General features: G+C 48.7%; 6 protein-coding genes across 6 annotated transcripts; 2 read left to right on the forward strand and 4 right to left on the reverse strand.

Moving 5' to 3' along the window:
* Positions 1 to 647: 647 nt before the first annotated feature.
* Positions 648 to 1,547, reverse strand: FPSE_07637 (uncharacterized protein; the record flags this gene model as incomplete). The annotated part of the gene is made up of 3 exons (XM_009260755.1): positions 648 to 1,124; positions 1,178 to 1,437; positions 1,505 to 1,547. 3 exons carry the CDS (start codon positions 1,545 to 1,547, stop codon positions 648 to 650), a joined length of 780 nt encoding a protein of 259 aa, XP_009259030.1.
* An 851-nt stretch (positions 1,548 to 2,398) lies between these two features.
* FPSE_07636 (uncharacterized protein) lies at positions 2,399 to 2,968 on the forward strand (the record flags this gene model as incomplete). Its single annotated transcript, XM_009260754.1, has 2 exons — positions 2,399 to 2,533; positions 2,597 to 2,968. 2 exons carry the CDS (start codon positions 2,399 to 2,401, stop codon positions 2,966 to 2,968), a joined length of 507 nt encoding a protein of 168 aa, XP_009259029.1.
* Positions 2,969 to 3,322: 354 nt separating this feature from the next.
* FPSE_07635 (uncharacterized protein) lies at positions 3,323 to 5,823 on the reverse strand (the record flags this gene model as incomplete). Its single annotated transcript, XM_009260753.1, has 3 exons — positions 3,323 to 3,543; positions 3,598 to 5,674; positions 5,734 to 5,823. 3 exons carry the CDS (start codon positions 5,821 to 5,823, stop codon positions 3,323 to 3,325), a joined length of 2,388 nt encoding a protein of 795 aa, XP_009259028.1.
* A 677-nt stretch (positions 5,824 to 6,500) lies between these two features.
* On the reverse strand, positions 6,501 to 8,629 carry FPSE_07634 (uncharacterized protein; the record flags this gene model as incomplete). Its single annotated transcript, XM_009260752.1, has 2 exons — positions 6,501 to 8,267; positions 8,315 to 8,629. 2 exons carry the CDS (start codon positions 8,627 to 8,629, stop codon positions 6,501 to 6,503), a joined length of 2,082 nt encoding a protein of 693 aa, XP_009259027.1.
* An 863-nt stretch (positions 8,630 to 9,492) lies between these two features.
* FPSE_07633 (uncharacterized protein) lies at positions 9,493 to 12,303 on the forward strand (the record flags this gene model as incomplete). Its single annotated transcript, XM_009260751.1, has 3 exons — positions 9,493 to 10,163; positions 10,218 to 10,938; positions 10,990 to 12,303. 3 exons carry the CDS (start codon positions 9,493 to 9,495, stop codon positions 12,301 to 12,303), a joined length of 2,706 nt encoding a protein of 901 aa, XP_009259026.1.
* Positions 12,304 to 12,930: 627 nt separating this feature from the next.
* On the reverse strand, positions 12,931 to 13,648 carry FPSE_07632 (uncharacterized protein; the record flags this gene model as incomplete). Its single annotated transcript, XM_009260750.1, has 3 exons — positions 12,931 to 13,091; positions 13,386 to 13,550; positions 13,606 to 13,648. 3 exons carry the CDS (start codon positions 13,646 to 13,648, stop codon positions 12,931 to 12,933), a joined length of 369 nt encoding a protein of 122 aa, XP_009259025.1.
* Positions 13,649 to 14,563: the final 915 nt, after the last annotated feature.

Genomic DNA, 14,563 nt, shown 5'->3' on the forward strand with positions numbered 1-14,563 from the left:
GTGACACACGCATGTTCACTTATTCGCTACCTTTTGTGGAATACTTTACATCCCATTATCTTCTATCAAAATACATATTGATTGCCCTTGAACTGTCGAGCGACTTGTCTGTCCGTCCACGATGGCGTTGCGGAGAATTGTTCAGCCATGAATCAAGGTACCCATCATGACCTGGCCATAGTTGAAGTACCCCGATCACCAGGAGTACCAAGTCTCGGCATGCTCTGCCTCCAACTCGTTTCAAACATGACCTATGATGACATCCTTTTCAGCAGATGCTGCTTGGCTAGATCGGCAGGACCAAGCGTGAGCATGTCTAATTTGTGACAAAGTCGGGCAAGGTAGCCCTCAAATGCTAAGGGGCAAAACAGAGCAGACTCGCTGAGCAACAGAAAAGAAAGAACAAAGAGGAAAGTGTGGGTCAGGTTGAAGAGACCCATCAAGACGACATTCACGTCTTGGACCCGATGTTGAACGCCCCATGTTTTGGTTGCAAAAACAAGCGACAGCGAACACCCCAGGCATTCCAAGTTACCACCGAACCGTCTTGCCCCCAGCGACGATGTTGTATCATCGTTGGGCGAGCCGGCGTTTGGCGTTCATCGCAGCTTCGGTCACTCGCCGACGTCACTTAGGATGGGTGGGTGTTACATGATGTCCCAAACATCTTCAGCAGCGTGGCAGAACTTGCTGCAAGCAACACTGGCAGACAGAGAGAAGTTGCTGATGGAAATCTTCTCGTCCACAAGAGAGTCGGCGAAGTTATCCTCACCCTTGGCCATAGCACCGACAAAAACGCAGATGCTGTCCTTGGAATTCACGGATTCGACATACTCACGGACCTTGACCAGTGGCGCATCGAAACTCAGCGTGACTTTGCGACAGTTGGGCGGCAGATGGTCGGTGATGGGGTTCTGAATCACGCGGAGCAGCTTCTCGTTGGAATTGGTGGAGCGGATAGACAGGCGGTGCAGAAGCTGCACCATTAGACCGGCAAATCGCTTGAAAGTTCGGGGAATGCGGACTGAGGGAGAGACCTCAATCAGGACACCCTTGGCGGTATGAATGTAGATCTGGAGCTTGCCAGCCTTGTTGATGGGGGAATCCAGGAGGGTGAGCAGACACTAAGAGAAAGGTCAGCATGTTGAATGCCGACTCAAGGGTTCAGAGTTGAAACCTGATGGGTGATGTCGGGACGCGCATCGCTAATGTCCCGATTCATCTTACGCATGACACCAATGTGCTCATCGCTGTTGAGAAGTGAATACTTGTCCTCACGATTGCGGCTGGTACCGCCGTGAGACGCCTTGTAGGTCTCAAGACTGGCATTGGACAAGACAACAATCAGACGCTGAGAGTCCTTGTCCGTAGGAGGGATGGGGGTGCTCTGCTCAGCAACCAGCTGAGGAAGCGAAGGAGGAGGAAGAGACTGAGTGCCTAGAGTTTCCGACATGTCAATGGTTGCTCTGAAGATATGGTAGATACGAGTGTTCTTGGTTCTTACGAGGTCGCTTGACTCCAGCAGTTCGACGCTCGGGCGAGGACATGATGAAGAGAGAGAGAAAATTGACAGGAGGGAGTGGGGGTTGCAAAGCTTTGATGTTGGTAGCTTGAGTTTGTCTTAAGCAAGCCACAGTATGAATCAGTGATGCACGAGACGGACAATTGTCAGACGATGTTTGGGTTTGTTTTCGGGAAGATGAATGTTTGTTGCGTACAAGGGAAGAAGGGAAGTAAGTAGTACTAAGGTAGGTAGGATTAAATTTCGTCTAATGAAAAAAAAAAGCGGCGGGCGGTACTGACACGGTTCAATTGAACTGACAAGGTGTTGAACCCTCAGGCCAAGCCAAATTTTGCAATGTTCCCCCCACCTCTTCCGATATTCACGCTACGGTCTACGGGTCCCGGCCCCCCGACATACGGATGGGCTTTCGGAGCATGAACATTCAGTTCAATTTACCTAGGTACCTGGATATATGAGTAATGATATTTCTTGAAAAAAACATTTATCGCTATATGAGAGGCACTCACGAGAATCTCAAATTTATTTGGCTACTATGATCCCTTCTTCACCATTATTAATTAGATAGTTATTAGCACTACAACTTGCGTAGCATTCATTTAGACCTCGCACGTGTGAAGATATCGTGAGTCGTGTGAGGTTCTCAGACCCAACCTATGGAAGGAGTCGATATCCCCAGTTGCATTACATAAGCAATCTGCAGCACCAATACCGAATCTGATTGGTCGTCACTTTTTTGAGATCAGCCTTTGCGAGTTCGGGATTGAACATTTGAACATCATTTCCAAGACGACGTTCAATTGGCGAATTGCCGACGTTGTGTGCCTGCTGAACACTCGAGTCGATAATCAAACTAAGAGAAGAACTATCGGCGTCATGTCTTCGCCAGTGGCCAAGGCCGCTCGCCGCGTCACGACTGAGCTTCGAGGCGTTGTCGTCTCTGCTGGTCTTATGGAAAAGACTGTCAAGGTCAGAGTAGGCGGCCAGAAGTGGAATAAGACCGTCAACAAGGTGAGATGCCCTGTTTAATGCGACCGAGGAAAAGAAAAGCAATTTGCTGACAGAATTTGCCAGTGGTTCGCCGACCCCAAACACTATCTAGTCCACGATCCGAACTCGTCCCTACGAACAGGCGATATCGTTTCCATCGCCCCTGGATGGCCAACTTCTCAGCACAAGCGTCACGTCATCAAGGAAATAATTGCGCCTTACGGCGTTCCTGCCAGCGAGCGTCCACCTGTGCCCACATTGGAGGAAAGGATAGCGGATTATGAGGCTAAGAAGGCTGCCAAAGATGAGCGGAGGGCAGACAGGCGACAAGAAGAGGAGAACAAAAGACGAGAAGAAAAGCGGCTGGTAAACGAAAAGAAGGAAGCCAAACGTCAGGCTTGGGAGGAGGCCCAACAAAAACACAAATTGGACACCTCGACGAGCGACGTGGACTGAAACCCCTAAATGTTAACGTCACAACGCATGACCACAGCTATCTCTGATGGTGAAATCGAAACGGATAATGCTGGACGGTTCCTACACGAGGCACGATAGGGACATGCCGGCCGGGAAAATGGCCAGGCTCTGTACGATATATCGAGGAGAGCCGCACAGCGCAACAAGGGCTTTCAAACAAACTACCATTTGTAACATATAAAATGACATACTATACATCTAGCCCGTTTGCAACCCCAGTACCTAGACTCCAGTGTATACTATCGGGCCGTGTTGCATGATGGTCCTGCACGTATAATGTACCTGTGTCTTATGGACGCGCTGTATACAAAGACTCGTTCCAATCTATCCAATCTATCCACCACGTTCTCCAAACTCTTGCGCCCAATCCTCATATTCCTTTAAGCCAGTTTTGCTGACGCTGGGCCTGATATTTGTCAAACTTGCCTCGAAGTCGAGCAACTGGATTGGCCGAATCTCATCCATTGTCATGTGTAATAATGCTTCTCCGAGAGACCGCAATGGTCCCATGGCTGCGTCCTTGGCTAATGCTGTGATATCCGAGCCTGAGAAGCCTGTAGATGTTGGTTAGCTGGGTTGTCCCTTTGGTTGTGTCAAAAGCTGCATACCATCTGTCATTCCTACTAACTTGAGGATGTCCTCATTAGACAGGTCGTGCTTTTGTTGGCCCAATAGAGTCCGGAGTTGCGTCTCGCGAGTAGTTGGTTCGGGCAATGGGATGTATTGTCGTCGCACAAACCGCCGTCGGGCCGCCTCGTCAATGGCCCAAGGTAGATTTGTCGCTGCTAGAACAAGGACTCGGTTGGCATCTCCTCTCTCCTTGTCCTTCTCAGTAGTTTCTCTTCCAGCAGCTGCTCGTTGAAGGTCACTCCATTGAATGAGGAACTCCGTCTTGATTCTCATGGTAGCCTCGTGCTCTCCCGAACCCGACCTCTGCGACAATAGCGAATCAATCTCATCAACAAAGATGATACTGGGTGCCAATGTCCGCGCCAAGCCAAATAAAGCTCGCACTAGCTTTTCCGACTCTCCCAAGTATTTACTCGTCAGACTGCTGGCAGAAATCGAGAAAAAGGTCGATTTGGATTCTGTTGCCACAGCTCTCGCGAGCATAGTCTTTCCCGTTCCTGGGGGCCCGAACAGCAACATACCTCTGGCTGGTTCTCTGAGGCCCATGAAGAGATCAGGTCGCAAGAATGGATATACGACAGTCTCGCGAAGGGCGTTTTTGGCTATATCAAGACCGGCCACGTCATTCCAATGAACCTCATCACCCTGAACGACAATATCATTCAAGATCTGCTTGGCCGCCGCCGAGTCAACTCCTGGGGGTAAAGTTTTGAGTATTTGCTTCTTCTTATTCTTCCATTCGGTCAAATCATCGGGGCTCTTTTCGGATTCAGATATATCGGAGGTTTCCTCTCCAGAATCAGCTTCTACGGGAGTTTCTTTTGCTTTAACGCGGCGTGGTTTTGGACCAGACCGGTTTGTATCATCGTCGGATGTACTAGAGACCGAGGTTTGTTGAGTTTTACGACTACGGCGTCGTGAGCGATCTCCAACTTCAGTATTTGCCTTGGAAGGCTTCTGAGGCCTCGCTGGTGGCCTCACTACTGTGCTTCTAGCCGGTAGATTGTTGGAAAAATTTCTCCTCTCTGACCCCTCCCCAGAATCATCGGCCGTCTCGATATCATTAGCTAACTCTTGCTTGGATACTTTGCGGGGCGACGGCGAAGCAATTGCGTTATAAGAGATTGATGGCCGCTCATCCCTAGTGGTATAGACGTCTGAGGATGGTAAGTCCTGGTATGAGGAAGAATTGAGAGCGCTGGAAGCAGCAGACACCGATAGCATTGATGGGCGAGCATAGCAGTACTCGTCAGAGTGCCGCGAATTTCCTGATACATCTCCATCGAATTCGCGATCCCGGGGCACAACAAGTCGTCGTGAGTGACTATCCCACTGTGTTGGTGCTGGTCTTCTAGTTTGTTCAAGTGAAGTACGAGAGTTGGGACTCGCAGCAGGTGGGGTGAATTCCGACTGAGTCCCTCTCGTAAATCTGTCTCTGGAGCCCAGAGCGCTCCATGCCAAGGTTGCGGCCTTGCTTGACCCTTCGGCGAGAGGCTTTGATGCTTTGCGCGGCTTTGTGGACTTTTCGCCTGGTTTCCCAGAACGCAAAGTGGTTCGCATCGTGTACTTTTCTGGACTTGGTGTTCGCAATGTCTTGTTCGGTCTGGGAGGCAGAGCAGGTCCTCCAGGTGAAGCAGATCGCGGCAGGGCTGGGAGGTTTGGGTCGAGATGCGCGCTGGGCCCATCGACTATTGCAAGCTCTGAAGATGTGCGACGGGGTTGCGATGGGCGGTGCGGAAGGGATGGTCTTGATAGCTCGGAGTATTGCATGGCAGTAATTGTGCCCTGTCCTAAAGAACCCCTTCCCTCAGGTATACTGGGACGTTTTGTCAATTTTCCTGGCGGTGGCGTCGAATCTTCTTGTCGTGACACTCTGAGAGCCTCTAGGAGGTCTATTCGTTCTTTACATTGTAGTTCAAGTTGTTTAAGGGCCTCCTGCAACGCCTTCTCTGTATCTGTACGTGGGCTGTACGAAGGAGGCGCACGGTTTGCGTTGTAGTCGTATATTTGATCCAGCGCAGCTCTCCAATGTCGCATCGCCTCAGCCTCACTTCCCTGTTAAGAGAATTGGTGGTTAGTTTTCGATTGATCGGAGCGCCACAAGCCAGCCTTACCTGGCCTTCATAATAGATGGCAGTTGAGCAGCTCAAGTAGCTATCATCATAAGTCTTCTGCAAAACAGCCAGGGCCCTGTTCCGTAACATGGCTCCGGCTATAGGCCAATACCATAATAGCCCAGAAACCGGCACGGGGTGCGCTCAAGTCCGCCGACTGTTGAATATCGTCGCGATGCTGTACGTTTTGGCGAGCAGGTTCTGCTAGGATACGGGCAGAATTCTATACCAATCGACCTGGATTCTCAGCACAGGCGTTCAAATTGAGGCGTTCACGGTTGATTATATGCTAAGTTCCGTAAAGAGAAATTGCATTTGTGGTCAATTTTTAGAAAGATCCTTTTGTTGACGGTGGTTGCTCGTGATGAGGTTGATCGTCCCGCGTGCCTGGACATGGAATAGCAGATAACTCCACTTGGGTAGGCGGTGACGTAGTCTAGGCTCGCACCGCCCACCCTTGTCGCAATCAGTATGGTGGCGGGGTAGACAGGTAGGTTCATCCTCACGTTTACTACTGTCTGCTACTAACTTACATGAAAGTCAGCTACATCTGCTAAGGAGACAATCGGTAGCTTGATCACAGGATAAATTTACTAACAAGCCAACCAATACGATTCGAGGAGTCAGCCACACAACACGTGTTCTATTCATGGCTCACATCACAACATGACACTCTGACTTTCATGTCACGTATCTACATATCTGCCTGTGGTTTCTTGACATCAACCCCCTTCAGATATGAAACCCAGGTATCTAATATTTCTGGCTTAGGAAAGCAGGACGCGGATTTCTGCCGTTGTTCGGGGGAAGATAGACCGCAGCCCTTCGTCTTCTTCCGAGTCCACGGATTCGCTATCACCTTCCGTTATAGCTTCCTCTAGCTGCTCAAAGTCGTTGCAAAACTGTTCAGCCGCTTCCTCAGTAATTTGCCGTGCTAGTTTAGAGTCTTGGAGATGTTTCAAGTTGTCCATAGCATCCATGAGTGCCGATGGGAGAAAGTCGTCCAATACTTGGCTTGCCTGAGCCAAAGCTTTCTCATCCAAGGATATGGCATTTTTGTCACCGTCCTCCTCCAATTTTGAAAAGATGGTGTCCAGCCCCGAGCCCCTTCGAAAGAACTGGTACTGACTGGTAACAAGCCCTTTGGATTGCTCATCTGATTTCTCACGTAGCTGCTTTGTTCTCCGTTGCGTAAATTCGAATGGCTCTAGACATGCCACTGCAGAAGACAAGCAGTTGATAAGAAAGATCCCGCCATTCTGCGTGCTCATATTTTTGACCATGTTCTCACAGCCAGCCATGAATGGTTCGAAAGCCTCTGTCAACACATTCTCGAACTCACTTTCACGATCTTCTGAAGCAGATAACGAAGAGTCGTAGGTTTTCGCTATAGCCTTGAATTGCTTGAGCGAGTCCTGTAGAAAACTGGGTGGCCCAAGGTCGGACGGAGCATGTTGAAATTCACCCTGTAGAGTTGCGATGTGGTCTCTTACAAGGGCTCGGAATTGCCGTAGCGCTTCAGTTTCCAAACCTCCGATTAAGTCTACCAAGTTAGAATTGGGGCCAAGTGTTTTCTGGAAAGTAATGCGGTAAAAGTTGATGAGGTTTGCAAGTTTGTAGGCCGGTATGGTGTCCTCGTTGGCTTGGATTACCTGTTCCATCCGTTGACGAAGCACACGAGCGGCGCCAGATATGTCACGATCTACCAGATCATTAAGTGCCTTGAGCGCATTAAAGTCGGCTTCAGCCTCGTCGTCTTCGGCGGCGAGACGCCATATCTCGGCATCTCGTCCGGACTTGAGCCCCTTGGCCAGTTCTTCTCCCTCTGCAACAAAGAGAACTTCGAGCGCCTCACGTTCACTAACAGTAGCCGAATGAATCCAGGCTAACATGTCTCCAACATAGCGCAATGGGTCATGCGCCAGCATATCGATTGGTTTGACAGACGGATCCTCAGCTCCTGACGGTGAGGTACCGGTCAGCGCAGTATAGAATGAGTCTGAAAGGATTCTTTCTCGAGCCTCGGAGAAGAAATCGAGGCAGTTCTGGAAAAGCGATGGCCGCTCAGCAAGAACCCGAAGCGCTCGGCGGATTGAAGAGTTCATTTGCGGATTCTCAAGATTCAAGGTCTTGAACTCTCGCTGAATCCACTTGTAAAGTTTCTGGAAGCCAAGGTTGATGTTCTTTGACGTTTGTTCCATAAGCTCCAGTCCTAGCGTCTGTTTCTCAAAACCGAGTAGGATCTCGCAGTCCTTGCTAATCTTTTTCGCTTTGCTCAAGGCGTCAAAATACAGGTCATCTACCGGTTCGGCCGTCTGCGTCAAGGCGGCGACTTCATTGTCAGACATAATGAAATGTTTCCTGAAAGCTCCGAGAAGCTCCTGCTTGACCTCCACTTGTCTTTTCTGCTCCAGTAGAGAAGATGACTCAGAGAGTGCCGGCAAGGTCTGCCTGTGAGCCTCGACAACTTGGCTCTTCATTGTTTCGTATCCATTGTTGAGCTTGTCGATGGTTGTTTTGATTCGTCTAAGTTGCTATTTCCACGTTGGCATACATCTATACGAAAGAAATAAGAACGCACCTCTGCTACACGCCCAAATTCGGCAATGACTTCACCGTTGCTATCAATGACTTCTCTCTGCAAGTCCAAGCGAACACGCCGGCGACTTTCGGCATCGTTGCGAACCCCACGTTCGTCAAGAAGAGACAGCGCATCCCGAAACTCAGCATCGGAGTGTGTTGTCGAGAGAACGCTAGTCACTTTGGACGTTAGGGGCGTGAGACCTTTGGGTGTAGCTGGAGGTTGTGGGTGGCTATCTGTGAAAGAGATACCGGAACTGGGATTGTCCCTCGAAGGAAGTCTCTTAAGTGACAGAGAGTGGTCTGAAGGAGCCATTGTGAATGGGGGTTGAATGCTGTAGCAGTGGTAACTTGTTGCTGTGACAAGAACTATTCCATTTCATACGATTCCATCAGTCGAATCCACTTGTATTCGCGAGCAAACAATGCGATTTCAAGATCAGTTATTGACGTGATGATAAATAGGTAGCTGTCACGATCGAATATTAATTAGGTAGTAGTTGGTAGTTGGTAGGCAGCCAGTAGGTTAGTAACTGGAAGACAGGTACTAACATGAGCATGTACCGAATGGAACGGTGTCGTGAGCGTGTCCACCTAGAAGAGGCAGGCGGTGGGTAGCCAATCGTGGGGGTCTTATCGGCATTTGTCCGGCAGAACCTCACACCGCTCTGTAGCGTCATACCTGCTGGTGGTGATGCCTGGACAGTCAAGTCAAGTCAAAGCATATGTGAGCAGAGTACCGTGGCCGTTTTCTAGTCAACCAGTTAGTCGCATAGCCATCTACGATTGCGATTCATATCTGTAAGTGGGTTCATCGATATTCACATTCATCTGGTATTGGGATTTGTGTGAATCAAGTCTGTCCGTTATTCGGATAGGTTAGTAGTAGGCATGTGCTCCGGGTCACGCTTATCACGGCCATCCCCCTTGTGACCACCTCAGTAATCTTTGTATTTAAACTGACCAAACTTTCAGGACTCAGTTGAACTCCAGTTCTGATTATAGCAGGTGCCAGAAGCTTATGATCCACAAAAAGTCTGGCTAATAACTATACCATCCATCCCTTGTCATTCTTCCGCACCACGAAGCTCGTCTTGACATTCTCCATCATCGCCGAATCTCGACACTCACCCGAAATGCTCAGCCCTATCAATATTTGATCGAGCCAACAGATATGCGATGGCTTCAAACATATTCTCCCGGATAAAGTCCCCCTCGGGTGGGTCACAATCATTCTACCAACAGCTACGCTCTGGGGAAGACCCCGAGTACGATCCCGGTCTTGACGAGGAAAACCTTGGTCACCGGTTTGATGATTTTCAAGCCGAAGGGATGGATATTGGCGATAGCCGCATGACGGTCGAAAGCGTAGCGCCCGGCTCGAAAGGAAAAGGGAAAGCCACGTTCCGATCAACAGCCCATGCCCGAAGCTCTGGAATAACATCACCGCGATGGCAACAAGATGACGAAGGAGATAATGAGGTACCTGCGTCGTTACTGATGGAACCAAAAGATCTAGACCCGCCTGTATCACCTCCCAATAAAAGAGCAACAAATCCTGGAAGCTCGCGGACTCCAGCAAATGCAGGTCCGTCATCTGCACGAACAAGGGCCCAATGGGAAGCGGCAACCACACAACAACAACTGCATCAGGACCATCCATACACTACGCCTATGGGACGGCAGCCAATACCAGTTGCCAGGGGTACTATGTCAAATAACCCGAGAGAGAAAGCACTGTGGCGATGGGTCAACACCTCCAACCTGGACAGTTTCATGCGCGATGTTTACGACTATTTCGAGGGCGGGGGTCTCTGGTGTATTCTCTGTGCCAACGCTCTATGGCTTTTGTAAGCTTATCAAGTTCTAACATTGCGACGATTTAACGCTAATGTGAAATACAGGGAAACTCTTTTTGTCGCCGTGTTACTCACTTTTCTCAGTCAGTGCATTGACTATTCAAGAGTCCCCGATAGTAGGTCGTTGCATGAAGTCATCGTTCCGCAATGCACTCGCAAAATGACTGGACTCTGGAACTTTGCAATCTGGCTATACACATTTTTCTTTATCTGGAAGTGTGTTCAGTATTTTGTAGAGATACGCCGTCTTACCTACATCAGAGACTTTTACATCTACCTCCTTGACATTCCGGAACAAGACATGCAAACTATCTCCTGGCAGGACGTTGTAGCCCGTATTATGGCACTCCGTGAAGAGAATCCGAAAACTGCAACAAACATCTCCCCGAGACTGCGACAGTTCATGGGTAGCCAATCTAAGGAACGGCTCGATGCGCTTGACATTGCCAATCGTCTTATGCGCAAGGAGAACTACCTAATAGCAATGATCAACAAGGATATCTTGGATCTATCATTGCCAATACCGTTCCTTCGCGGCCGTCAGATGTTCTCAAAGACTATGGAATGGTATCTACAATATTGTATCCTCGATATGGCCTTCAACGAGCTCGGGCAGGTTCAGCAAGATTTTCTGCGCCCGGATCGTAGACGCCTACTGAGCCAGAAGTTGAGACAGCGCTTTTTATTTGCAGGTTTTCTCAATCTTTTGTTTGCACCAGTTGTGCTCGCATACGTCGTCATTGTTTATTTCTTCACATACTACTACGTCAGTGGATAACCTCTTGGTATGATTATCGGTGAAGCTAACCTGTAACAGGAATATCAAAAGGACCCCAAACAAGCTGCAGCGCGTAAGTACACATCGTTGGCGGAATGGAAGTTTCGCCAATTCAACGAGTTGCCGCACATATTCTACGAGCGGTTGCACATGTCGTACCCATTCGCAACTCGATATATTGACCAGTTTCCGAAAAGAATCACCGAAGCGGTCGCCAGAACCATAGCCTTCATGTCGGGTGCAATCACTGCCATCCTGGCAATTGGCTCTGTTCTCGATTCGGAGCTTTTTCTCAACTTTGAGATTACTAAAGACAGGCCTGTGATCTTCTACCTCGGTGTATTTGCTGCTATCTGGGCGACAACTCGCGGCATGGTGTCTGAGGAAACATTGGTATTCAATCCAGAATACGCACTGAGGAATGTCATCGAATACACACGCTACGTGCCGGACCACTGGAAAAACAAACTCCATAGTTCTGAGGTGAAACAGGAGTTTTCGGAACTGTACAAGATGAAAGTGGTCATCTTTCTGGAGGAGATGATGGGGATAATCACGACGCCCATGCTACTTCTATTCTCACTCCCGAGATGCAGCGATCAGATTGTCGATTTCTTCCGGGAGTTCACAATTCATGTTGATGGACTCGGCTATGTCTGTTCTTTTGCCGTGTTCGACTTCCAAAAAGGTCCTGGTAATACCGGACCCCAGGGGCCTCGACCAGATGTCCGCGAGGACTATTACTCCACGAAACATGGGAAGATGGCAGCATCTTATTACGGTTTCCTCGATAACTACGCAGCAAACCCGAAGACCGGCATTCCTGGCCACCTCCCTCCAGGACCGAAGCCATCGTTTCACCCTCCACCGTCATTCCCAGGGATCGGTTCTCCGACGTTGGCGGCAGATATGCAGGGCTCTCATATTGGCCGGACGGGGACGGAGACAGGGCGTGCTAGAAGTCGAGCTCCTGGTGGACGCGGCCCACGTATTGGGGTCATGCCACAACCTTCTCCAATGGCGTCTATGCTGCTAGATCAGCATCATCAACCTCCTGGGGGCAATATGGTTGCACGAAGTCTGCACGCTTCAAGGTATCCACGAGGATATCGAGGAGAGAGCCAAATTATCGAAGAGACAGAAGCAAGTAGCATCAGGCGAAACGGGGAAGATGATGAACTGTATGAGCCAGGAGGCGCGCTGGGTGAATCGGTATGGGAGACTTCCCCAGCAAGAGGTGTAACTCGAGAGAACAGTGCTGCCAATACCGAAGATCCCGAAGCAGGTGTTTTGGGTCTGATATACCAGCTTCAGCAGACTCAGCGTCCTCGTCGAGGCGGCGGAATGGTATAAAATAAAGCATCTTCATGTTTGGTTTTGTACAATTTAGGATGATGAATGAATGGCATTGGTGTCAAGACAGATGCTGGCAGGCATCTCTCCTAATACCATGCCCTCCTACGACGGCGGTGAATCTAATCGGCGCTTTTGCTTCATAAATTGGTTGTCATTCATCGCTAGCTACATCTTTCAATCCGGCGCAACAAATTCAGAGTATAGGCTTGGTTGAATTTGCCATGTTCACATTTGGGCAACAGAGTTATCACGGGCTCTGGTAGGTACAGCATTTGTTTTTTGTACTAGAGAAGGGATAGAAATAGTGTCCCAATAAATTGCCTCATCATTTATCGACGTGAATCCTTTGCTAGTCACTTGATTGTGTCAACACAACTTTGCCCGGCTCGGAGCTGTAATTCCGAGGTGCGACATGTGCCACCGAAGGACACCAGACCTGACGCAAACTGAAGGCGCCGACGTCGGCATCAGATTTTATTCTGTCGGTGACCATGTCATCAGATCCGTAACCGGGATTGTCGAGAGAATAAATATCCTCCTCGCGATGATCCGGCAGTAAACAATCATAAGAAGCTAGTGTCGTAGTGATGACGACCAACTAGAAGTATTGTAAGCTGCGCTGATTCAGACGTAGCCCAAGAACATGAGAAAGGAGTGGTGAAGTAACGTTCCCTTGACCAAAACTTTCTCATGGAGTAAGCGGGAATGAGACAGAATATCTGTAACAGTAATTGTCAGGTAATGCAGAGTATCAGGTAGTGAGGGAAAGGCTGGCCAGTAGGTAGCTATAGTGAAGTGATATCAGCAAACAGTCAAACTTGGGAAGGGACTGATTGATTAGACTAGGTACAAAGAATGGATCCCGTTACTGATTGATAACTTAATTTTTTCGGAGAGCGTGCTAGATAGGAGCTGACAGCCTTTGCCCTGGTCCATGGATTGGGTAGTATCGTAGCAGACAGGTTTTGGTACCGTGTTCTTCGTAAGCGCTTCTCAGCTGCAAGGAGGATGAGCGCACCCTTATGGGGACGCTCACTGCTGATCATGGGTGAATCTGTCCTACGTGGAAACCTACCTACCTATTCGAGCTATTTCTTTAGTCTGCTGGGACTTTGTGCCTCTGGAAGGAGGATCTATTGTTGTTAGGTTGTGGGAGAAGTCACGATTAAGGAGGGTGCGAGGCAAGCTGGGCACTGCTGTCATAATAAGCTTTATTCTCGGAATAACCGGACGTTTATCTCTACCTGGGTAGGTAGGTAGGTAGTTAGTTATTTACAAAGAGATAGAATTAAACCGTACCTACCTTAGTAGGTAGGTAGTATATATATGAAGTATCGTTCATGTTTTGGTTCTACGTTATTGTCTGCACCCGTGTTCTCTTTCAAGGCAAACAATATAGATACCTACCTAAGTACCTAGGTGCTTTACAGTAAGTGGGTATTATTACCTGCTAGATTATATTGTTTTTACTCCGAGCAAGATTCAAGCCAGTTTAGTCAGCCACTGACCGAAGACTTATATGGTTACTGTGTACCTACTAATGTGATTTCACTTTCGGCATCTCTGAGATATAGATGGCTGCTCATCTGGTCTTTCAGTCAATCTTGTTATCAAAACGAGGCGCTTACTACCTGTAGTGGATTCTTTATAATGTGATATGATATTGAATCCACCTTGCTCGGGGCTTACAACCAAGTACCAGAGGAAATCGGTCAGTGTACGTGTTATTATAGACTTTTGATACCCGTTGTTAGACTTGCTTCAGGCGCTGATATGCGCTGAGAAGTAGCGAATCGTAGAGGGTTAAAATATCACACTGAGACGGATCCTGGTCATTGAGAAAAAACTAGAGGATCCTAGAAAAGGCCTTCCATGTTGGTTGTCATAAAGCCCGCACTGAAATTACTTAAGTGTTTTTAACAATACCTACCTACCTATTTCGTATTTCACATCAAATAGGTGCCTTAGTTGTCCGCTCCCGAGATACACAGATATGAATATATATCTGGCAAAGCATTGTGAAAGCCCCCGAATTGGAACGACGTTAATGCCATTTCATTGTTACCTTTGCTGCCGCCCACTACTATGTTTCGACATATCAACCACCTGTCTAGTAGACAAGTAATACATGCACTTCCGCGGAGGATTATGACATACAAAATATGTGACAACAGACTCTAACCCTTCGCAAATTCCAGCAGGCATTCGAGATCAAAACCACGCTAACGGAGGGGAGGAATCAGAAGGAGGGGGGGGG

This window comes from Fusarium pseudograminearum, chromosome 4 (assembly GCF_000303195.2).
Source record: "Fusarium pseudograminearum CS3096 chromosome 4, whole genome shotgun sequence".
NCBI classification, from domain to species: Eukaryota; Fungi; Ascomycota; class Sordariomycetes; order Hypocreales; family Nectriaceae; genus Fusarium; species Fusarium pseudograminearum.